We start from the raw sequence: 25,219 nt of genomic DNA on the forward strand, positions 1-25,219 counted from the left end.
TGTGAACTGCTGTTCACACATTTCCAAAGAAGTTCCAAGACTGATTCAGTCTAGCTCTTTTTCCCTTTCTATCCTGGAGTATTGTATACAGAAGAATTAGTATTTGTTTATCTTCTTTCAGTTTTGCTTTTTTTGGGTAAAGAAGTGGAAATCATTTTCACAAAATTTTATGCATGTGACCAGAATTTCCTCATGGAAACACTGGATGTAAGCTATCAATTGCTTGCTATTTTGAAATCAGTTATCTAAGATGACATGGGTCAGCTCTGAAATAATCAAATCTTTTTATTGTTACATAAAGACTTTCTAGGTAACTCAGAATACCACTAATGGCACCAGAACATTACCACACTAGGACCAATAGTAGGAACTACACAATGGTGGTGAATAAATGTAAATGAAAAAAACTTCCTAGTTGTACTATAGTTAATACACGAGGAGCTAAAGTGGTGGTCCACACCCCAGCTGACAAGTAGCAAAATACACCATTGGTGTTATTACCTGTTCACAGCTTTAAGAGGAAATCCTGATACTAATAAAAAGAGTACCTTTCGCTCCCACAGGTCCAAAGTCTCCAAAATGTTTACTCTACTGTTCTTCCAATGAAATCAAATGGCTTGTAAGACTGATTTCTGGCCAAATCTTCAAGGTTTCTTGTTTTGAAATTATTTGAAATTAAAAGAACATTTTCTATTTCTGTTGTGTCTTTTATGGGCCCAGGGAAGGTTGTTCTTATCAAACACCAAATGCTCTCCTGCATCAAAAGAGCACTGCAGGGATTTGTACACAAAGAACTCTGCAGGTAATATTGACTGTGGCAAAACCACCACTTTGTGTTGCTGAAGAATTATACTCTAGATTTTGTATTGGTAGAACTGCAGGGGCAACCTGCACCTGAAATACAAAAGAGAAGGGATAAGGTCTCACAGGCCAAACTGTTTCACTTAGCTAAAGCAACGTTTCAGCCGTAGCCTAATTGTGATATGTTTAAACAAGTCTTTGTATAGTTTCAGAGAAGCTAGTTTTCATGACAAGTGGGATACAACATGCAATGTCATAGAACTCCCTGGAGCAGCAGGTTGCTTCCTGCACTGTTCTTTTGCCTTTAAATCTACAAAGCATTTAATGTTTTGAGGGAGTACCTCCTTCAGGCTTCCTCTCTTTTTATTTCCATAAAAGCAGTCTGAGGTTTCTCTTGTATTGGAGTTGGCCAAAAGCGCAGAAACTGAGAGGAATAGGAAAAGCTGTGTCAGGCCCTGACAACTCCAGTCACTCTAGAGTTGAATGACAATACTGAAAAAGAAGAAGCACTCAGGTATTAAAAGAAAGTACTTTTTAATCTAATTGCTGACACAGTATTTTTTTACTATTTTTGTTTTTGTTTTGTATGTTATGTATCATATCTTATACGGATTACATCTTTCTTAAATGTCTAAAACAGTTTCATAAGGTTACTAAGTAATACAATTTGTAGGGTCCTGGATACAGCAGAATGGAATTAAAGTCTTTGTTAAACCCCAGAACATCGCTCTCAGTGCTTCCCTTTGATTTTAGGGTTACAGAGAAGAAGTGACTCTGTGTTCTGTCTTGCTACTTATACTCTCAAGGGACATTTAAAAATAGCTCAAATGTTTGTGCCTCCTGGATTTACAAGATTATTATAACATTTAAACATTTTCTTTGCTTAAATTCTTTTTTTTTTTCCTTTTTTTTTTTTAATAAAATACTGACAGATTTTGGATTCAACTAATGGATTTGTTAGTGTTTCCTAGCAATAATTTGGTTATAATTTTAGCAATATTACTAAGTAATACAGCCCTTTGTTAATACAGAGTCTGGAGTACTTTGCCACAAATTTCAGTGCAAAAATCCACAGACACTAAAAACATCTTATCTTCTTTCCTTAACTCATTCTGCTTCTTGCAGAAAGATTTGTTTTGGCAGTCCTAAAGAGGGGAAGTCAAAGTTGTGTTTAAATACCAAACAATTTTGTGATATTAGCTGGTAGAAGCTTTACACAGAAACAATCATAATATTATTAGGAGTAACAATTTGAATTGCATATTTTCTGAGCAGTTAAAACTGGTTATGGAAGAAGAGGTGTTATAAGTCATCACAGTTCTTTCAAATATTTGGTTTTAGTGATAAAACGGTAAATAAATTCAATAAATTTTCTTCCAATATCTTTTCCCATGTGAAGTTCAATACTCACATTGTAGGTACCTTGTAAATAGTTTTGACTTCTTCATTATTCTAACTACTGCTTCACATCTACCAAACTCAGCCAACTGACAGAAAGACATAATAGCATCTCCCACTGCAAGTTGTAGGTTTCATTTGCTTATCTTTTACCAAACTTTAACAATGAGGTGAAATTTCATATAGTAGCTCTCTGTTGAGAGATACACTGTAATTTTGGGAGGAAGCAAAATTCCAGCTGGAATTCCAAATTCAGGATTTTGTCAGATTGAGGTCTAGAACAGTGATGTTTTGTCCCTGCTGGATATTCTGACATTTTCTTTTAGTCATTTGAACAGATCTAGGATATGGGTGACATTTTGGGGCAGGTGTTTCAAGTTAAAAGAAGGGAAGAAGGCATTTTATTAATTTACAAGTTTTTTGTTAGCCCTCAGAAAATTCATCTGAACTCATGCTGTTATAAACCTTTCTGTTTAATTACCTTTTTTCTCGTGACTTGTGTTTCAATTCTGCAAGCAACCTAATCATTAAGTACCTGAACTCAATGAACATCTTTACACCAAGTTTGAACTAATCTCTATGGAATTACATGATTTTTAGCATTTGGGATGGAGAAAAAACTGACCCAACATAACCCGTATACTATGAATAGAAATTTTTTGTTGAAGATAAGACGTATGGATTTGAAAATGTTGATTTGAAATCTGAATTGAGGCTTCCAAAAAGCTAATCCCAGCTTTTCTGCTTTCTTGGAAAGCTTGGAAATGCTAACTTACTGAAAGATATCTGTGTTTGTCCAACACTTTCAGCCTGGTTTTAAAAGAAAATAATACATCTCCTGCAGCATCAGTAGAAAGAGCTGGGCAAGTTGTCTAACCATGGAATCAGGACTAAGACATTGTCTTTACACTGTGATGAGAGATTTTATTTCCATTTCAGATAGACATTATCTTGAAGGTACATGCAACATTGGTGAAGGACTTCCACTGATCAGCCCATGGAGTACTCAGAAGGATATGAATGATTTAGTTTTCACTGCAAATCCCAGAGAGCAGGCAATGGCTGAGTTCTTAACCATACATTCGATAATGAGGATGAACCAAAATACTAAACTCTTGTTCATTGTGAGGTGAAGAACCAGTTTAATAATTCATATACAAACGGGGTTCCAAAAAATTGTACATACAAACGTTTATTGTAGTAATTCTTATTTTGTAACATCGTAACTCTGCAGATTTTAAATAATTTAATATGTTTGTAACTAATTGTTTTAAATGTAAAACTTCTCTATAATTTGAAGAGGCATCATCAAATGGTGCTTTTACTGAGCTGGAGAAAGTGAGAGGCAGAGGAGTGTTAATTTTTTTTCTCTGATGAAGAGAAGTGATTTTTCTAGAGCCTGAAATGTCTACCTTTCTTAATACTCTCATCTCTTCACTATTTATCCTTGTATCTCTGAGCCATAACTTTTATGGATCCCTCTCATAACTCTGATCCACAATTTCTTTTATTTTATTCCTGTGTGAATCACACAGGTGTTAAAATTGATTTCTGAAACTACTAAGTGTTGGATAAAGTCAAAGCCAACAAATATTAACTTAATCCCAGAGCTGTCATATTTCTTCAAAATGAAGTTTTGAGCTGCTGCAGGGTGTGAAACCTGAGTTAGGATTGATATGGATTAGTTTCACTAGGAAAGAATAGTTATCACTTGCTTTCACTGGATGGTCTGTTCTCCCTTACCATGTCAACACTAAGGGATAATGCCTGCTTTTCTGATTTATTACTACTAAAGAAGCCCAAGTCAACAAGGAAATAAAGAGTTCACCACAAAAAGAAATATTCTAAGTCATGCACATACATAAAGAACATACAACCCAACAGTTTGCTGTAGTTGCCTATGATATTAAAAGAGGGGTTTGAAGGAAAGAAACAATAACAAAAACATTTTGTAAGTAACATATAAAATAACTAATGAAAGCCAAAGAATGTCAGGCATCACTGAAGAGAGGTTATGTAACCCACAATGTGAAGTAACTAGCTAAAAGCTTATTGTAATAAATACGTCTTCTATATCCCAAATAACAATGACTTGTAATGCTTCAGTGTCAGACTTTTTGCCAAATTTGCTTCTCACATATAAAAAGAAGTAAGCATCACAGAAAGGGTGCAAAGCATGAACTGCCAGAGTTGGTGAAGGAAACCATGATCTACTGTCAACATACTAGAGATTCAAACAATATTTGGCAGCCCACTTTACTTCAAGTATTTACAATGTATGTTACAGTGGAAGCTTTGTCTGAGAACAGGGATTGGAGGCTTACTGAAATTACTATAAAAAAAAAATTGTAAAAATATCTGAGCACCTCCAAAACTATAGTATCTTCTTAAGCACCTAAAGAAAAATCACCCCTTGGAAGAATAGTGCTCAGTGTGAAAAGGAGTGAAGTATAATATTTTAAGATAGTCACTTCTCAGCTGCAACCATTGAGGTGGGGCAGCAATACATACTGAAAGTGGAGGAATGAACTGTACAAGAAGCCACCAATGTTGACAAGGGAAACCGAAAGGCAAGAAGAAGCATATTTAGTTAATCCTTTCCAGGGAGCTAAGGAAGTAAAAAGGGTTTTTACAAAGCCATTTTATATATAAAGAACAAGCAAAAGCAGGGAATAAATTAGGTGCACACTAAGAAATGAGATGTGAAATGTAATAAGTGAAAAATAAAATATTGAAGCTCTGCTGCCTCTCTCTCTCTCTCTATATATATATATATTTCAATTCCATCTTTAAGACAGGTTAAACAGAAGAACACACTAAAACGTCAGTCCTATCATAGCCTATGACTAGACTCCCATTACCTTTGATACTTTTGTCCACCAACAATTAGGAAGAAATTTCCAACAAGCATTTGATAAAAAATGAAGTAAATAAAACTTTAGACAAGCTAAAATCAAGCAAATCAGCAGGTCTGTTCAAACCGTCACCCAAGGAATTCAGGAGTGCTTAACAAGCTTGAAGCCACTTGTAATTTGAATCTTTAAGCTCTTTACAACTGGAGATCTAAAGCTGTGCAAAAAAAAAATGTTCAAAAAAGAAAAGAGACAACTCATAACACCAAGTATACATAAATGAAGCCTATAATTGAGTAATCAATAGTTAAATATAAGATCTGGACTTCTGCTTCTACAGGAGCTTCAAAAGAGACTAGAAGATAAACTGATCTTTAAAACCAGCTCACCACGTATTTGCTAATAATATGTTAGTTCAGACTAGAGTGAGAATATATTTTAGTGAACAGAATTGAGTTGCAATTCCATGTTCTGTGGTCGCTCAAGTGTATACCATTTCCCAAGGGTATTGATAGTATAGAAACAACTTTTATAGTTTTCAGTTTATAAAATTTTCTACAGAAAAAAAATCATTTGTGTGATGTAGTGTAGAATATAAATACATTTTGAACTTTGCACAATAAAGACAACTTTATTTAAGATTTCTCCCAAATAGTTTTAAGTCACTTTTGTCTATTTCTGTCTGTAAGAACAACTATTATGATGATGTATTTTGTTATACAGTACTTGGATTGTTGACATGCACCTTAATGAATAAAACTACTTTGTAATTCTGTAACATCAGTTATGACATTAAATGCCTTGGACGTGTAAGACTGTCCTGTGGAAACTAGAATTTCTGTAGCATCTACAGGCAAATAAAGCTGCTTCAAGAAGGCCATATGGATATGGAAATTAAATTAATATCTGTTCTTATGCTTAACTCTACTGGAAACTCAATTATACAAAAGAAAATTGCAATTTCATCTGCAAACTTTCTTACTGTCTGAGGTCCCTTTAAACTTACTATTCTTTCTCAAAACCTAATTACCATCACCCAGGGTGGTTCCAGTTTTTTTTTTGTTTGTTTGTTTTTATGTGGGTTTTTTTTTTTTTTAGTCCACAATAAACTATCAAGATTAATTCATTCAACCTCAGTTGTCTTCAGTGGTACACTTTGCAGAACTTTAAAACCCAACTTTGATTTTGGTAAACAAAATAGTTCTGCCAACTTACATTACATTATTGAGTCCACAACAGGACTCTGTATTCTAGGATACTATAAATGACTCAGCTACCCTGAACACAAAAAGATTAAGAAATACATTTCAGCATTTCAGAAGCCTAAAGAATTATAAGATAATTATCAAAGAATTTATAATCCATTTCTATTATATCCTCTTTTTTTTTTTTTTTAATTCCTGTAAACTTAGCTTGGATGCTTTCTCTTGGAGGAAGCTTTATGAGTTTGACTAACTGATTTCAACTTAAATAAACAAGTTAGATAACATAATGCAAACAGGGATATTACCTTTTCTTGTAGCTGAAATATGATTAACTCTCTTGAGCTATGAAGACTACACACAACATAAAGAAATTTACATTTAAAATATAGGTATATTGAGTATTAATTCACATATATACACTCATTCTGTAGGACTATATATATATATATGTTTGTCTAAAATAAATCCTTTGTGACAATGAAACTTCACCTGAAGGCTGACCTGAAAAAATTTGGTTTGTTGAATAGCTTAAGAACACATCAAGTCAATTCAGAACAGCATGTATTTCCTTCTGTAACTCAAAGGCAGCTGAGAATGCCTGATATCCTCTTTATCTATTACAAACTCGGTTGCCTGTCTTAATTATATTGCCTGTGATGGAATGGGGATATTTCCCTCTAAATGGAAAGGCCACAACATTTAGAAAATTTCAGAAAGGATCTACTCTGGCCAAAAAGCCACTTCAGGGAAAGAAGTCAGTATCTTACTCAGTGGCCCCAATAAATTTTTTGCTACTAGAGAATTCCCTGCTGCATTGGTTCAATGCTCAGTATTTCTGTTTTATTTACACAGTCGCATTGCAGGATTTATTATAAAATATTACAGAATTGCAGAATGGTTGAGGCAGACGAGGACCTCTGGAGGTCATCTGGTAAAACACACTGCTTAAGCAGGGTCACCTACAGCAGGTTGCCTGGGGCCATGTCCAGAAGGGGTTTTGACTCACTCCACAACCTCTACAACCTCTTTGGGCAGCCTTTGCCAGTGCTCAGTCATCTGCACCAAAAAAAAAAAAAAAAAAAAGTGTTTCATGGTGTCAAGGGGGAACCTCCTTTGTTTCAGTTTCACTTCTCTCAACCTGTCAGTCATGCTTTGCCCAGTTGCAGCACACCATTAGCTTCAAGCTGTGCATCTCAGAGAATAACCTGTCCATCTCCCTTTTGTCTTCCCTGACATGGCCTGCTCACTTCCTCTCCAAAAATCTTCAACTTGGGGGCACAGCTCTTCTGGAACAGCACATCTCCTGCAGGACAGGGGGCCTTCTCTCCTGACATTAGAGGCCCCAGGCTCTCCCTGAAGCCTGGAACTAGGAGGGCTGCACCTGCCATCTGTAGCTCTGTGTCAAAGCCTCCACCCTAGCAGGGTTACGTGCTCCAAAACCTGCTGGCAAAAAGCGTGGCATTGCCATATCTAAGACAGTAACAGTGATTGTCATAATTCAGCTAGGGCTCCCTTTTTCACCTCCTTCTTTGCACCCTTCTGCTCCAATTGCTGGGCAAACTTCTGTGTGTTAATAAAAGTGCTTAAAAAGAATGTATTTCATAATAGTCAAGTATTTTCTGTCTCCACGTACCATTCAATGGTAAAAACATACCATTTCAATCTTTCATTTGGCTTCATGTTGAGAAATACAACCAAAGTGTAAATTTCTGATAAAATGATTTTTTTTTCTTTTCTTAGTTCTGTTCTTTAGCGAACTGTATGACAGTCTCACAGTTCCTTTAACGTCAAAAAGTTGCAATAATTGAGTAACCCACATTTTATTATTTTCCAAAAGTGAATGCTGATATGACTGGGATTCAAAAAAATTGGCTCATTGGCTGAATTACCACTTTCTCCAACAGCAATTGATATGGTGGAAACTGATCTCTATCTTCACACCCCTATAGTATTAGAACAAATTTCTGCACTATTTTCTTCACTCATAATATTATTATTGATTTCACTAGCTGCACAAATCCACATCTGAAATTTATCTTTTATTAATTGACGCTAAAAAAAAAATCAGAAAAATTTAATGTGTTTGAGCTAACTATAAAATAATTTTAATAATAAATTAAAAAAAAAAAACCTTAATTCCCAGGAACCTTACTATTTTCTGTGTTCTAATACATTAAAGGTATATGTTCAGTTACCTTTCTGAATACCTAGGTTGTTTTCATTTGTTGTTCTCTCCAGCATATCACATCACTGAGTCAACTCAGAAATGTTATGTCCTCTTGTTGAAACAGAAATACATAGTTCTTCTAGTCTGGCTAATCTTCATTGTAACATAACTTGCCTTCTTGTCCCTTGGTATTTGACATAAAAAGAAATTAACAACAATAAATGTGACTGAAGAAATACTCTGCCTTTCCATGTACCTGGAAGGCCTCTGGATACTAGCTCTATGCCAAGCATCTTAAGTTAGTTTTACTAGCACATCTATAGCACTTGGGAAATAAATTAGAAAGGGGTAAATGGCAACATCTGGAGCTCATTAATCTCGGGGCATGACATCAAGAATAAAAGGAAAAATACTTAGAAGACAGGAACGTATGTGAAGATAAACTTCGCCTTTGCTTAGAAAAGGGAGGAATTTACTTTTCTTACCCATTTCTCAATTTTTCCTAAAGGAAAGAGAGATCCTTACATTTTTTCTTTTTACCACTTTTCAGATTTAGTGATAAGAAAAGAGTTTGCATTTTCATACTATTTGCATATCCTATGTATTTCCTAAATAGAAACTGTCTTATCAGTGTTGGTATGAACGTTGCAATGATGCAACTGAAAAAAAGTCTAGTGAAAACCAGTATCTTATACAAGTAATTACTGCAAGACTGTTTGGGGACTATATTACCAGAATAACAGTCATAACAGTCTTTAACTGCAGCAGGAACTCCAAGCTGTTCAACACTATCCCACAATTAAAGCAGAGCCCTCAGCTGGAGAACAGATCTTGAAAAAAGTAGATATAATAAAAGTCTAGATTAGAAGAACCTGTGTAATGCCATCTACAAAAAGTAACATATTTCTTTAATCATTTTTTTCTCTTCTGATCAGCATTTCAAGAGTTGTTGTAGTATTATTCTAAGATTTTTTTTTTATATATGTTCAGTTCTCTCTGCTAAATCAGTATGACACAAGCTGTTAATTGACTTTAAGTTACCCTATTATGTGTAGATGATGTAGACTTACATACTGTTTGAGACTATCTGTCTGGTTGTTGGTTTTTTTTTCAGTTTTGAGACTCCCGAACATATCCAGCCACAATAATTCAATGTCTGAGATTCACATCACTCAGATTTTCCTAGTTGATAGCTATTTATCTAATGTAGTCACCTAACTCTCTTTATAGAGAAGGCAGAGGCAATTCCTTAAAACAAACCATCTCATATAAGATGAAGTATAAGATGAAGTGGGATAAATCACCTAAGATCGGTAGAACAAATCAACTTCCTGAGTTGGCAGACAACCACTCTTGTGTTCCAAAAGCCTCACTAACCTTCTTCAAATATCTTATCAGTTACTGGAACAGCTGACACTTTTTTGGAAACAATGCTGATGAATGGGTCTTTCAATGTTAATTACAATTCTTAGGAGGAGCTGTGGTTCAGGAAGTCTGTAGATGAGGTGGCATAAGGCAACTTTGCATAGCCGTGATGAGAAAATTAACCAACAAACTAATCTTGGATGTTGATAGCATTAAAAATTAATTTTAAAAAGTCAAGCCTTTTCAATCCTTTATATGCTCCATATTTGACAATGAAACATTTCTAGTGTGTACTTTCCTTCTAAAAATGAAGAAAATCTGAATAAGTTCTCAGGCACCTCGATAACCTCAGGGAAAAAAAAAAAAAAAACAACAGACTGTGTGTGCCATAGAAATAGAATGGAGACTAAAGAAAGTGAAAAGCCATTGCTAAAAAATATCAGCTGATAGCTGTATTATGTTGGATGAACTGCTGAACTTGAGCTCCACTGAAATGCTGCAGCCAAAAAGGCTTATTAAACCTTTGAATAAAGAATGGGAGGAAAAAAATCAGATTAGAAAAGTGGATGTTGTTTTGCATCTATATGAGTTTATAGTCATGAAAACTTCTGTTCCATGTGCCAGTTTGATTTCAAGGACTTAACGTGTATATTGGTCAATTGTATTAGACTCTGGGAATAAACACACTTTTCTTTAATATAAGGAGTAAGGATAAGGTTATCTAACAGTCTGTTAATGTCAGTAAACTCACCACATCAGTGCACATCCAGGAAGCTGTAAAAGCAATGGTTTCAGCTCAGCTACACTCTCTTCCTCTAGGACAATAGCAGTATACCATTAGTTTCAGACTTGAGGGGACAGTAAGTACATGATCAGGGTCTTTTCAGATACCCACTTAATACCTGCTATCAGAAGGACCATGTAACTAAGGAGTAAAGATTTTACAATATCCAAGATTTTCTAGAAAAATGCAAAGTAGAAAGTTACAGGTAACATCCTTACCTGTAATTAATCATGTGAATATCTTAAGGATTATGATTGCCTTCTCACTAGAAAATCTTTAATCCAGGTTGGTTGCTTTTCTAAACAAGTCATGCTCTTTCTCATCTGCTGCTGTTGAATTTCAATCTGTAGTTAATGCTGAAAAGATCTGCACATTATTATCATTAAGCAAGAAGTATGTCTGTACATCTGACCTTACAATCCATGAAACTGAAGAAGAGAGCAAATAGTTTCTACACAGAGGACAAAGACTGGGACAGTGAGAAATTTGTTTCTCACATTCAGGTCTCAAAAATTAAAACATTCTGTTCATTAATCACTATATATAGTCATTACATTTCTTTAAAAGTATTTCCTGTATACTTCTAAGCATTGTTTTGCACTGAAACTATGTAAAACATTTTAAAAATATATGAATTCAAGGTGGAATAAATGCTCGAAGAATCAATGTTTTAATGAAAAGTTAAAAAAAAAAGAGACATTAATAATACCTTCAACAAGCAGCAGGCATTCATCCAACCTATACAAGGTTGTGTGTATAATCATAGTTTTGTACAGCAAAGTGGACAAAGCATATAAAGAGAAGATAAATAAAAATAACACTTTCTTATATAAATGTTCATAATAGTTCCAATACTTAGACATCTGTCCAAGCAGCCTGATGGTTTATAAAGCTGCTAAAGGCTATCAGTATCTGCAGACTGAATTTCTGTAACGCTCAATTTTTACAGGAAATCAACAGACTTGTAACTCACTTTCCACTGTTTTATTATTGCTTTCTTATATCAGCTACTCTAAAAGATAATAGTCAAGTTTATGTTGATTTCAGGGGGAACAGAACAGAGCTCTTTTAAGCTCTCTGGGAGTTAAACCCATTTGTACACAGCTGCAGATGCAGCTTGCTGTCAGTTTGATTTGTGTCTGTGTGTCCCTGAGAGCCTGCTTAGTAACTAGGGTAATTAGCCCTCTTTCAGTGCAGCCATAAACTCATAATCTTGTACAGATGTCCTTCCCATGCTTTTGCAGACCCTTAGTACAGTTTATCTGGATTGGCCAACCCTTCACTGTTCTCTGTGACGATGGGTTTTTCAGAGCACAAGGATTTTTCCAGTTACACTAGGGTGAGGTGAGCTCTTGGCACACGCTCCCCTTAGCTTTAGCAGCAAAGCAGAGCTAGCAGTACTTTCTCTGAGATAACTGATAAAACCTGCATTAAGCAGGATAATATATGTCACTGGGTAGTGTGATTTCAGTGACAGAGAAAATACTGTCACGCAACTGGTGTATTGATATACAACTTGAACCACGTATCTATAGCTCACTTATAGTGAGTACATGGCCACTTACACCAGAGATTGTGATGAAATGAAAGAGAAATGGAAAGGTCTCAATAGTTTCACTTGAGAAGTTTTAAAAGTATTTTCTCAAAAAGTGATTTTCCAATGAATTCTTTCATTATAAATTCAACATTTGGTGAATTTTAAGAACTGTTAGTGCTATATAAACATCAGGGATAAGAGCCCGTATTTTCTGAACCCAGAGAGTGATTAGATCCTGTACAGTAGTGATGTAAGCTTTCCCACTGTTTTGCCCAATGCATTTTGAGCCCAAGTAAGAAAATGCCATTAGACTTGAGAAAGTAGTTTGGACTCTGGCCTTTGTGGGTTTCTTTCTGAGGTACAAAACCGTCAATGCCACGAGGGGCTTGGCAATGCAGACTGAAGCCCAGGGAGCTGTGACAAGAAACCACTCCTTCTATTTCCGAGACCCGAGATGATCAACAGACGGTAATGAGTTATTACTACAGATTCATTAAGATGCACTTTGCATACTTATTTCCTTCATCTTTTTTCTGACTCTGTAGTGAGTGTGCAGCTGTTGATGTGAAATAAATGATCTGCTAGGCTGTCTACCTTTTGTGCTTTGGACTGTATTTAGGAACAATAAAAAAAGGAACCTCAGTCTTGCGGATCTTCCCTTGAGTGACAAATGGAAGAATGAGACAAGAAAAACCTTTTGTCCAAAAGAAAGGGGCATAATTTCCTCTACTAATGTGACACCACATGTGCACACACACACAGAGGGAGGAATTATTTTTAAAAAGCGTGCCCTGAGTAGTTTTTCTTCCAGGACAGTTTCTGTAATGAGTGACACCCAGATGATGAATGAATAATTAAACTGTGATGAGGTACAACAAAGAATGTGTGGCTGGCATGTAATAAACCCTTCTCCAGGGCTTTTAAGGCATCAGCTGCAGATGAGTTCCCCAGTCAATCAGATGTGATTGCATCAGGTAAACAACACCCCCCAGACCTGACTTATTTGCTCTTAGGAAATTCCTGTCAGTTTTTGTCCATAAATTATTCAGGTAAATGTCTTTGGTCCCTACAACTACAAGCTGCCAATTATTCCAATGCTGCTAATCCCCGTCATTAGCTGACATTGCTTCAGCTGCTCCATTACAAATAAATAAATAAAATAAATTTAATAAACAATAAGAGCAACAACAAAATATTCCAGATGATAAAATCATTAGCCAGATTCTTTTGGTGATTTTTTTTTTTCACTCCAGAGTACTTATTTTCCAAAGTCTTTTGTATGAAAGAATGAATTTCATTCAGATTGAAAGATACCTTTCTCTGACTGTTAAATTTATTCAGACTTTAAAATATGTAGGAGTTAGTCCTAGAAGTTTCTCTGAATGTATTAAATCAGCAACACTTGACTGATGTTGGTGCCATAGCAGTTTCTATCAAACAAATATCTCATTCTAATTTTATTCTTCAAGTTCTGAAGGTGACTTGTTTAGTCACTGACATTGACTGATTCAGTTATCATAGTCATCACCGTATCATTGTAAAATTTTCTAAAAGACAAAATCAGAGCAAAACTGGGCTAGTCACTCTATAACCACCTCAAAAAGATCCCTCCAAAAGCAAATCATGATATGAAACCATTTGTGTTCAAAGGTGTGATCATTATTTAACCAAGGGGGTTGGAACTAGATGATCTATAAGGTTCCTTCCAATCCAAACCATTCTATTAGACTTTTTAGTGACCTGAAAAGTGAGCCTACTGTAAGCAGGTTTCATTCATTACAGAGTAATGAAAATGGAGGGGAGAGCTATATTTTGCTGTGTATTTTAATGTGGTAACTGGAAAGTGTTAGAATTGTTTCTGGAGGTGACTGTTTAGGAACTTGCAAAATGAAGAGAGGAACATTCTTACTTTCTGTTTACATGGTCAATTACAATGGACCAGTCTAAATTATTAAGGAATGAAACATGCCTGACTGTTTTACATTTTAGTCCAAATCTTTTTAAAAAAATCCACATTCTAGATTAATCATCAGTAATATTTGTCTAATGACAATGAATTCAGCATTTCCACTTTGAAAACATTAATGAAAGGAAAAGGGTATAGATGAATGAATAGAGACATCAGGCAGAAGAGTGTTATTTTGGGAGTGAACACTGTGGTTTTGTGTGAAGACTGAAATGAGCCTGAATTCAGCTAGGTGCACGACATGTTGCTAAGCACATTGGCCATGTTGAGTTAGTCCCTATGTCAGCAGTGGTGTCTGCAAGCAGTGAAATGAGTGTAGCTTTTCCAGTTTACTGCACTGTCTATTTTCCAATGGATTATTTCTCACTTGCTTAGACATTGAGACAAGCTGTGAAAGTCACAGACAAAGAACATCTTTCATAAGACTCCGTGCCTAATACATTGCGCTGGCAACTTTTTTTCGATCTGCATGAAAAAAAAAAAAAAAGTATTGTAAACCTTATATGAACTATACAAATTTCTTTTGTGAAAAACCACAGTGTGGTCATCCCAGTACTTTGCTATGGTTTGTGACCTTTTATGAGAAGAAATCTCTCTGTTCTCCGATCAGCAGATAACCTTTACTCTGGGTAGTCTGAATTGCTGTTCTTTGCTGGTGATTAAATGATGCTTCACAAGGTGCTTGTGAAGAGCTAGTCAATAAACAATTAGTGCCATCACCATCATCTGATGTCACAGCTCAGACCTGAACAGCATTATTAGTTTCATTATCAGAGCCTTAGCATCCTGTGACAAAACCACATTCAATGTTTTTTGAAAGATATTCATAGCATCCAAAGGAATCATGGAACACCCAGAAATGTATGGAACTTAAGATATCTCAATGCTTGAAATGCCAGATTTCTGCTTTTCCATATAAAGAGTGAGGAAATGAGAGAGGGGGAGTCAGAAAGGAGGGAGGAATACATGTCATTAATGGTCTAGGAAGACTTTTTTTGCATTGCAAAGTAATATTCTAGAGTCACTAACCTCAGGACAAGGTAAGCAAAGAGGTTTCTGCCATGCTGATTTGCAACATGTTGGGAAGCGTGGTTTTTAGTAGTAGGCTACTTCTGTGAGATGGTCCCTTCTATTAATGCTTTGCTCAAAAATTGATGCTGCAGGAGATGTAGATGAATAACATGAAAAGACACTCAGGTATTGCTATTTCCTTGGATTTTTGTTTTCATTTTACTTTAATGTATCTAGCTTTAGCTTGATTGTTATTGTAGCAATATAATATCATTGCAGATAGACATTACAAAGCTGAAAAGAAACAACAAAAAGTCATGAGGTTTGAGTCATCTTCACAGAGAAAAAATTGGCAAGGTTTCTATAAGTTACCACATATTTTATCAGAATATTGTAGAGGCAAAATAAATAATAATAAATAAAAGTACCGCTCCAGTAAGATCTGCAAGAGTCTCTTAATCCATAAACTAAACTACATTGGTTATGGCACAGAAAGAAGTTCTAGAAGATGCTTGAGGGGGGGAAATATCTCCCTATAGTTTCTGTTACTTTATGCAGGCAAAGTACCATAACACATCAAGGATAAGCTGTTGAGTTTTAGTAGAGGGAAGGAGAACAGCAGCTGGATCTTGATATGTTGCTATTCCTGTTATTTTTGATGTGGTTTTTTTTTTTTTGATTGTTTGTTTGTTTCAGTTTGTACTGATTTTGATAAGAAGGTGTCACAGCTTGCCAGGGCAATCAGCAAAAAATTGTGAAGAAAGTGCATTTGCCTTAAGCACACATTTTTTGGTATGGGCAATAAAGCCCACCTGTCATATGACCTGAGATTCTCTTTGAATTCAGTTTTCTGGAAACGTAGTCTGATGCCATGACTGTAGTGTGTGCATGCCCATGCACATACTTTCTTTTGCTCTGGGTCTTAAGAGAACATCATCAGTACAGCCATGTAATCACCTAAAGGCCCAGATTTCACCATCAAAACTGCTGACACAAGAATGGTCAGTGAATCCCATTCTCTAAGAGACACTGATTAAACTTTTAAAGCTTGTTTCTGTGTTTCATATTTTTAATCTATAGTGTCGCAAATATAAGAGCTAATTTATCAATTTAAATGTATCATCTGCAGTCAGGAAGGTTTGTCACTGTCAAAGCTGTTATGATTTTAAGGAGATGAATACAAATATGCAAGACTATTCCAGGTCATTTAGAGAATTCAGGGGAATTTTGGAGTAGAGAAGAGAGAATAAATTTTATTATAAATTTTGGATAATCCATTTATAACAGAAAAATACAATTAAACAAGTTATTTTGTCCCAGTGATTCCCCTTGACATCATTATTTTTATATACTTCTCTATCTTCAGTATTGATTGGACTAGATGATCTTTCAAGGTCCCTTCCAATCCCTAACATTCTGTGATTCATCAATAATTTCTTGTTCATTATTACTGAAACTTTTCAGAGATTGGTAAAGGAACTGAACACAGTAAAGAAAATGAAACAACTGACAGGCCAAAGGATCAATTTACCTCACAGGCAAATATATATATATAATTTTTTTTTCCTGTGAGGTAAATTTTATATATATATATACATATATATATATATATAATTAAAATGACTCAGTGGCAATGCAAAGGATGTTACAGGGTGCCATTATTGGTTTCCAGTCACACTCATTTCATATTAGTCTTCACCATTCAATAGATAAAGCTCCTATGAAAGCTCACAGCACTCTCAGCTGAGTAGCTGGCTAATATTGAACTGCCTGTTGTGGTAAGGCAGCTCACTCACATAATTCTGAAATGACTTTATGGAAGAAACTATACCAGTATCAGTAGTAAAAGTGAAGTGTAACATCTCCAGCTCCCAGCCATGTGATATCAGCCCAATATTTGAAAATTCAGCTCTGTAAAACTGAACATAGCATCTTTAGAATTCAATACTTTTTGCCTCTATATGAATCATTTTGGTTAAGAATAATAAGACCCTATGCCTCTGTGACACCATATACTCTTAAAACATCACACAGACCTGAACTACAGCAGTCACACAACTCAAAAGTGAAAATGATCTGAATGAAGAAAGTCTCCTTGAAAACAGTGTGAGTACATTTCCCCAGAAAAACATTTCCCACATTTTGTGTTTATAAGTTGGTTGGTTGGCTTTGTTTTGGTTTTGGTTGGTTGGTTGGATTTTAGATCTTACCACCACATGAGTAATTCCACACAAACAGGACGACTTTGTTTTCACTGGAGATAATCAAAGGCCTCAGTTCCACATGTCAGATCTGGCAGAACAGCAACCTGCACAGTGCTGTTGGTAACCTACTTAACAACTGTTAAGATGCAGTAAAAGACCTCATCAGCCATACAGGTTCTCACACCCATCCCTCTGAGCCAGGATTGACATGCGTCCTTTATGCCTGTGTCTATTCCTTTACCTAGTTCTTAGAACCAGGTGGTGGACACCTGGTCTGTTTCCAGCTGAATAGCTGGAGGAACTAAGAACAGAGCTTTCCTCTGATCTCTTGTTTGAAGGTACAAAAGAGGGGAAATTATTTGGAGGGAAATCCGTTTAGAAGATTGGTCTAATTAGAAGGTGACAAAACACAGAGACATACTACTACTTGGAAAGCTATTGGTATAAGATACTGAAAGAAACACAGCTCACAGTCACAACTCCTGTGTTAGCTGAGCTCCTTGTTAATCTGTACAAACTCAGGGAAGAAAATATTTGCCTTTCTGTACAAAAGATGTCTTTGAGAAGGAAATAGAAGGATAGCTATGGCCATTGTACAGCCTTACCCAACTGCTCTGTTTTGGTTCAGGTCAGTACACCATTATATAGAGCAAAACACACAGAGATCTGTTATTACCATACCTGAACAAAATAATAATGACAATTTGTAAATAAGTCAGGTCACCTGAAGATTTTTTGCACTTTAATGGAAATATTGATAGGCATACTCAAATATAGAAGAAACAAAGAATTGATATAATATTTTACATTTCCAATGTAAACAAGAAATGGCAATTTAATAATAAAACCTTTGTATAAGCATATGTCATACATAAATGCATCAAAGCCACAAAGTTATACAGGAGAAAGCATCTGCTTTTCCAGTTCTTTATACTGAAGATGAACACAGACACATTAACTGATGAGGCAAGAAATGTCACCTCTCCTCAGACATCTTTGTGCCTACTGCCCTTTCCAAAGCCTCACACAGGCTGCAAATGGTGCCAAGCTGTCCCACAGCAAAACAGACACATATATGCTTAACTCCTTTAGAAACATATATATTGCTAATGTGTTATGTTAAATCCACGCATGAAAGCAGAAAACACTCAGCACCCTCAGAAGAGGATGTTTTGCAGTGCTGAGTGGCTTTCCTTCCTACATACCCTGGGCAGTGCTGCTTAGTTTAGAGTAGCTCCTGCCTTCCATACTTGGATGGAAATTTTTCTTGTGATGTGGAATTTTTATTTCTAGACAGAAAATAAAAGCAAATGAGTAAAGTTAGGAAATTTCTGACTCATGAAAGCAAAACATACATAAAAATGCATAAAGTTTATGACACCAAATATCTAACTTATTTCTAATCATCAAATAATTTCTCATCGAGAATTATAGTTTCTGTGTACTTTCTTCATTTAAGAGAATTTACTTATTTCTAGCAGAGATCTGAAGGTTTTCTTTTTAAAAGTCAATCATTCAGGTAGTGGAGGATTTTAAAAAGATACTTTTTCTAAGTCCTAAATAGAACAAAACTGCATACGAGCACTAACAACAAAGATCAGGACTGCTTAAGTGCATTTTCATTAAGAACAAAATAAAGTAACTTTTTTTTTTTTTTTTTTTTAATGAAAGAACTTGAAAGGTCATTAAAATAAAACTCCCTACACTGAAGTTTTATCTACCAAGAAAAACAGGTGCTCAGGTATGGCTCGCTGCTTTCTGCTTACAACAAAATTTAAAGATGTTTCCTTTTTTTTATGCTAAGCCAGAAGGAGGGATAACTGCGTGTATATATGTATAGATATATACACACACATATATATTGTTTCATTCTGGCTGTGAAATAGTAAATATTGATACTAACATTTTAAAATTACATTTTACATGAACATATCATTTAAAAACACATGATTCTACAATATTTTTGTAAATAATTACACTATTGCATATATGAATACAACTAATAGTGACTGTTAAAGTATTTCTTTACTGGAAAGAAAGTTATTAGCCACTGCTGCTCACCACATACAGATATGAGACAGCTGTATTACATAGAAGATAATTTGTATGATAGAGAACTCTTGAAATTAAACTTAAAATAAAATCCCTAAACCCCATAGCTTTATTTGAGGCAGGTCCTGGTTGTGAAGTATTTTGAGAAGTGCCCTTATGAATGAACAGCACTATTACAGTAAAGCCCTTTAGGATTACAAAGCCAAATAATCCCTTGTGGGTTAAGGAAGAACCTCGTCAGACTTGAAGCCATGTAGGATATAGCTGGGCAGCAGAATGTAGCGCATGCTGACAGGAAAATGGAAAGCAGGACAAAATCATTATTAGATATTTTTAGCAGAGTGGAAGTCATGACTTGCTGTTACTAGTGACAAATTTGGGAAAGTTTGCTGTGTTCTGGCTAGCAATGGTGCTGCAGATACCTCAGTTTTTTCTGCTGTATCTTGGCATCCTCCAGTCAGACAGGAGGGACTGAGAGCCGAGACAAGTATCTGAAACAACTTATTCTCACCTTTTTATCCTTGCAGCTCCAACTAACAGCTGGAACTTGTGTTGCATTTGTTACTGTTTTGTTTTTCTTTAACAAAACCTCTCTCAGCTCAATATGTGGCTATAATTATTTTATTATATGGGGGTTAATTATTGCCTTGGCTAAGTGTGGTCTAGCAGGTGACTCGATTAAAATGCAGGAGAACCAGACTCAGTTCCTATTTTTGTTCCTTTTGCTGGGTGACCTGAAACAACCTTGAACTTCTGAATGTTCAGAAGTATCACTGGGAAATATAGAATACTGTCAAAAACTAAACCTTCATACATCAAGAATTGCATTTTCATAGCATTGTGCTCTGGAAGACCAGGCAATATTAAAAAGCAAACAAACAAACAAACAAACAAATAAAAAACAAACAAAAAGTAGCACCACACACCAAATAGATAGGTGTGAATGTATCCGTGTGTACATTTGTACAGACAGTAAGTAAATACAGAAATATTTCATGAGAACATATCAGTGTAATCTACATTTCATATGTATTATAACCTCAGAATATTATACGTCCTCTGATCTCTTGGAAATTATATGAAGAATACTTACCCTGACTGCTCAGCATCCCACGCTCACATATCACCCTCACAGGATCCAAATATCATAATCATACTATATTGATTGATTTAGGTAAGGCTCAGGCAAAATCCTGCAGGTAGAAAAAGGACTTTTGAGTCTTAATTTGTGTTTCCTTGAACTTAGAGTATAAATAAAGCAGGCAGAGGGAGAAAACAGTATTAAACTACATTGTGCTCCCCACATTTTGGGAACGTAGAAAGTGCCTGTCTGACCATGATGAATTTCTTTGCATCAATGTCCTATTTCCCACCTCACTCACATATCCAGTTCAGCTATACTGATGCTATCCAGCTATCCAGTTCAGCTATATGACCCCACCTAGAGTACTGTATACAGATCTGGCTTTCCCAGTACAAGAAAAATATTAACTTGTTAGAACTGCTCTAAAAGAGGGGCATAAAAATTATCAGACTATTTCTTATTTCTAAACATCACATCAATTTATGTGACAGGTGTCACAGAATCTATCTTCTACATGATTATTTGGAGGTGTCACACTGAACAAAGAACCCTGACTGTATTTGACCACAGGTACGTGAAGATGTGAAAATGGTTAACTAATAGTATGTCTTACAGAACATGGTTAAAACCTTTTTTTTTCATTAGGCTTGTCTTTGAAAATATATATTTTTTTCAACATAGAACCATAGAATCATAGAGTGCTTTGCATTGCATACCTAAAAGATAATCTAACTCCACCCCACTGCCATGGCCAGGGACACCTACCACCAGACCAGGTTGCCCAAAGCCCCATCCAACCTGGCCTTGAACACTTCCAGGGATGGGGCATCCACAGCTTCCCTTAGCAACCAGTTCCAGTGCCTCGCCACCCTCAGAGTGAAGAATTTCTTCCCCATGTCCAGCCTAAAGCTACCCCTTTTTAGTTTAAAACTGTTAGTCCTTGTCCTATCACTACACTGCCTGACAAAATATCCCTCTCCTGCTTTCTTGTAGGCCCCTTTTAGGTACTGGAAGGCTACCCTGAGGTGTCCCCAGACACTTCTCTTCTCCAGGATGAAAAACCCCAATGCCTTTAGCCTGTCCTCGTAGGAGAGGTGCTCCAGCCCTCTGATCATCTTCGTGGCCCTCCTCTGGATTTTTTCTAATACATCCATGTTGTCATTGTGCTGGGGTCCCAGAGCTGAATACAGGACTCCAGATGGGGTCTCATGAGAGCAGAGCCAGCTCATTTTGAGCTTCTCATCAACCAACACCCCCAGGTCCTTCTCAGGGCTGCTCTCAATCCTTTCTCCACCCAGACTCTATTTGTGCTTAGGATTGCCATTGCCCCATTGCAGGACCTTGCACTTGGCCTTGTTGAAACTAATGAAGTTCACACAGACCCACCTCTCAAGCCCATCATGGTCCTTCTGGATGGCATCCCTTTCCTCCAACATGTCAACTGCACCACACAGTTTGACATCATCTGAAAACTTGCTGAGGGTGCACTTGATCCCACTGTCCATGCCACTGACAAAGGTGTTAAGTAGGGCTGATCCCAATACTGACCCCTAATGAAAGCCACCAACATCCTGTGAGAAGAAATGAAAAAGAATGAAGGCTTTTCTGTTGTTTTGAAAGTGAGAGATATTTCTCAGACATTGACCTTCATACATCTTTAGGGCGATTAACAGGAATGTCACAGGTAACCAGACGTTTCTAGTTTCAGCTCCTTTTCTGGATGCTTCAGTATCATTTTTGTAAAGCTCACAGAAAGACTTCTTGACATACTTTTTAATGCAGAAATTATTGCATAATGATTAATTATTAATGATTTTCATTTCAAGTGTTATCTATTCATAAATAGAATGACAGTAAATAACAGATTTTCAATATCAATATTTTCAATATTTGGTCATCCCTCTAACAAAGAGATAAGTTCATTATTATTTATGAATAAAAGATATAAATTTTATTTATATAAAATAAAACTTTTTATTTGTTTGTTTAAGTCATAAATAACTTGTCATTTTGACAAACGGCTCCACAAAATTATTTGTTTGCTTTAAGTGATATCAGGTTTTGTTAGAGTGAGTGTTTTGATTTGCTTGGAAAGGTGTGGGTTTTTTTTCTGTTCCACAGAACAGACGCAGCATGAAGAATGTGGTGAGTTTGTCTTGTATTCTTTAATCATTATCTTGAGTGATTTTTTTTGAGTTGACAGCTGCTGTGCTTATGCTGACTACTGTGCTGTTGTTCCTTGGCAAATCTATGTTTACCTCTCACCTTTCATTATAAGTATGGTGAGGAAGGAACCATCCTTTGGTTCTGTCTGAAAACACCTGGTCTGCAATTAAACCATTTAGTTGTTATTTGAATATAAAGTGTGGATAGAGGCTACCACCTCCAGGAAACGCAGGAGAAGGAAAAAAAATAATTTCAGTTCTTACTGCTTTTCAGTTTAAAAAGAGGACCAGTATGACTATTGGGGCAGTTATGTGTGCAAGCAAATAATGCATGTGCATTTAACACTGAAAAATTATACACATGCAAATTAGGGTCAATGTTTCATTGCATGAAGAATTAATTCCACCTAAGAAACAAATTATTGTTTCCAGTCTTTCTTACTGTGAGGATGTGGTACTCAGTCCCTGACTGATGGTCTTGTTTCTAACATTGTAAAGTTGAAAGAACAGAAATGTAATACAACTGCTTCAATGGGGCACTGTAGTAATAAAGCACAGCCATTAAAAATAAACCTCTAAATGAATCTCATATGGTCTTACACTTTATTTCTGGTACTACAAAAAGAATCAAAAGGATATACCCATGCAGAAATATCACTGATACTAGCTGCTCCCACAGTTTGTGTGTATTTGAAAAAGCATTCTTACCAGATTGTTTTATAAATGGCCTGCAGATTTCCTTTCTCTTTGATCCAGACAAATATATTTCTATCAAAACCTGATGGTTTCCTTCAAACAGTGAAGCTGGCTGACCTGTGTGGCCTTCAGAGTTGGTACTGCAGGTTGCAAAATTCAGTTTCACAGCTTAAGGACTAGTCTCTTCTTCCAACACTCATTTTCAGATCAAAAATACTTGATGTTGCCAACCCATTCCTAAACTAAATCTAATCTTTAGGCTAAGTTTTCCCAGCCAGACTCTTACAAAACTCATTAACTCCTAAATTCAAGTTAGGATATGATTACACATGATCCTCCCAGCAAACAATAACTAACTCTCTCCTTGCTTGGAGCTGGAAAAAAGCCATATGACCACATTTATCACGGTACTGAACTCAAGTTAATGTACCCTATCTCACAGCTACCTCTGAACAGAGTTTATTAGCATGATGTAAATGTCATCACATGGTCATTTTTCAGTTAGGAGAACAGGAAGAACGAGTCCACATCTGCTTAGAACATGTTGCGTGGGTGTATCCAGTTACTTTATATTCACATCCATACTTTTTTTTCCTTTTCTAAATGTAATATGTCCTTTCCATTAGAAGTTTGATCATTGGCATTTCTTTCTGAGTCCCCCCTCCCCTCCTAATTTCCCTCGCTTTGCCTAGGTCTTCTCATTACCCTTCTTAATCCCTTGTCTATCAGTCGGTCTTCACATTACTATACTTGTTTCACAGCTGAAAGATATCCACAGAGGCATAAAAATACTCTCTGAGTTTAACATCTTCAGCTATATCCTTTTCCGCCTCTACCAAGTTACTCCATATTTATCTGACTTTTCTTCCTTGTCCTTAAAATTTATTCATCAGAGGAACCAACTAACTCTCAGCAGGGAGATTCTCTAGTAATTTTGAAGATAACAAAGTAAAAAAGTCAGTGGAAATGCGAGCTTTGCACAGATGCATGAAATTGTTTTGGTTTCTGTCAGCTTTTCCACCCACTGCTTTGCAAACTGCTTCAGCAATGGCTTTTGATTACAAGTCCCATATCTAGAATCCCAAACATAAAGACCTCGTGGCAAGTTGCAAATGACACTGGACACATGTTGACTTGCGTAAATGATTTTAGTATCATGATATGCCTGTGCTCCTTGGGACAACTTTGCTGAACTGCTCTTTTCTTCAAATAGCCTTAGAAATTCTCCCTAAGTACCTTCCTTCCCAAATACTAACAAAATATCTATATATCTGTATCCTTTCACAGTTTGGACTGAACAAATTGGTCCACCAGTCCTGGGTAAAACGCACGGTTGGCAGCTATCATTGTGCCAGCCTCAAGGAGTCAAGGAAATAGGAAAAAAGCAGTGGCAGATTTGTCATCTGTGTATGTGTGGGGGTGAGCATTTCTCTTACTAATCAAAGAACTTCAAGAATTTCACTCTGAGGTTTCTACATCTTCTGATGACTAATAAGGCTTTGTACAGTTTAATTTCTCAGGCTGTGGCTTAAGGAGCTCTTCCAAGAAGTCTGCACAGCTGCTGCTGTCAGAGGGCCAGGGAGCATCTGCTGTTTCAAAAAGATCTCTCCGGTTACAGATTAATCTGAACTTTTGTTATATTTATGAACTTTTTGTTTATATTTATCAGAGCTTTTTCACAGTACTGTTTTCTGTACACAATGCCCCTCTAAGGGGCAGTTATCAAAGATGAGTGACAAACTGCTAAATGGCTGGAAAAATCAGAAGCCATGAGGAGGATGAAACACAGTAAGAACAAATTTCTCACAGGAAATACTACATCCTATTTACATACTGGGAAAAATGCAGTGCAATGCAGAGGCCTCCTGTTTGTGTTGTGAATACCTGGCAAGTTACTCTCAATTATATTACCTCGGGGGAACAAAAAAAAAA

General features: G+C 36.1%; 1 protein-coding gene and 2 long non-coding RNA genes across 4 annotated transcripts in view; 1 reads left to right on the top strand and 2 right to left on the bottom strand.

The window, feature by feature from the left end:
- The window catches only part of LOC136789032 (uncharacterized), a 761,292-nt gene that overhangs the window by 163,733 nt on the left and 572,340 nt on the right, over nt 1–25,219 (top strand). The window lies entirely within an intron of this gene.
- LOC106043739 (uncharacterized) lies at nt 4,273–13,919 on the bottom strand. Of its 2 annotated transcripts, none has more exons than XR_010827870.1 (3): nt 10,791–13,919; nt 8,452–8,607; nt 4,273–7,312 (listed from the first exon to the last, which is right to left on the bottom strand). It is a non-coding gene; the product is annotated as an uncharacterized lncRNA (long non-coding RNA). The 2 variants fall into 2 exon arrangements; XR_007160010.2 differs by lacking the exon at nt 10,791–13,919 and adding an exon at nt 10,540–10,653.
- The window catches only part of LOC106043736 (uncharacterized), a 31,457-nt gene continuing 22,986 nt past the window's right edge, over nt 16,749–25,219 (bottom strand). Inside the window, exons 2-4 of the mRNA XM_066988215.1 lie at nt 21,813–21,997; nt 20,436–20,535; nt 16,749–19,630 (exon numbers count right to left, since the gene is read on the bottom strand). Of these exons, the coding sequence (XP_066844316.1) occupies nt 20,513–20,535; nt 21,813–21,997 (208 nt within the window). The 3' untranslated portion in view covers nt 16,749–19,630; nt 20,436–20,512. The remainder of the gene's footprint in view (nt 19,631–20,435; nt 20,536–21,812; nt 21,998–25,219) is intronic.

This window comes from Anser cygnoides, chromosome Z (genome assembly GCF_040182565.1).
Source record: "Anser cygnoides isolate HZ-2024a breed goose chromosome Z, Taihu_goose_T2T_genome, whole genome shotgun sequence".
NCBI classification, from domain to species: domain Eukaryota; kingdom Metazoa; phylum Chordata; class Aves; order Anseriformes; family Anatidae; genus Anser; species Anser cygnoides.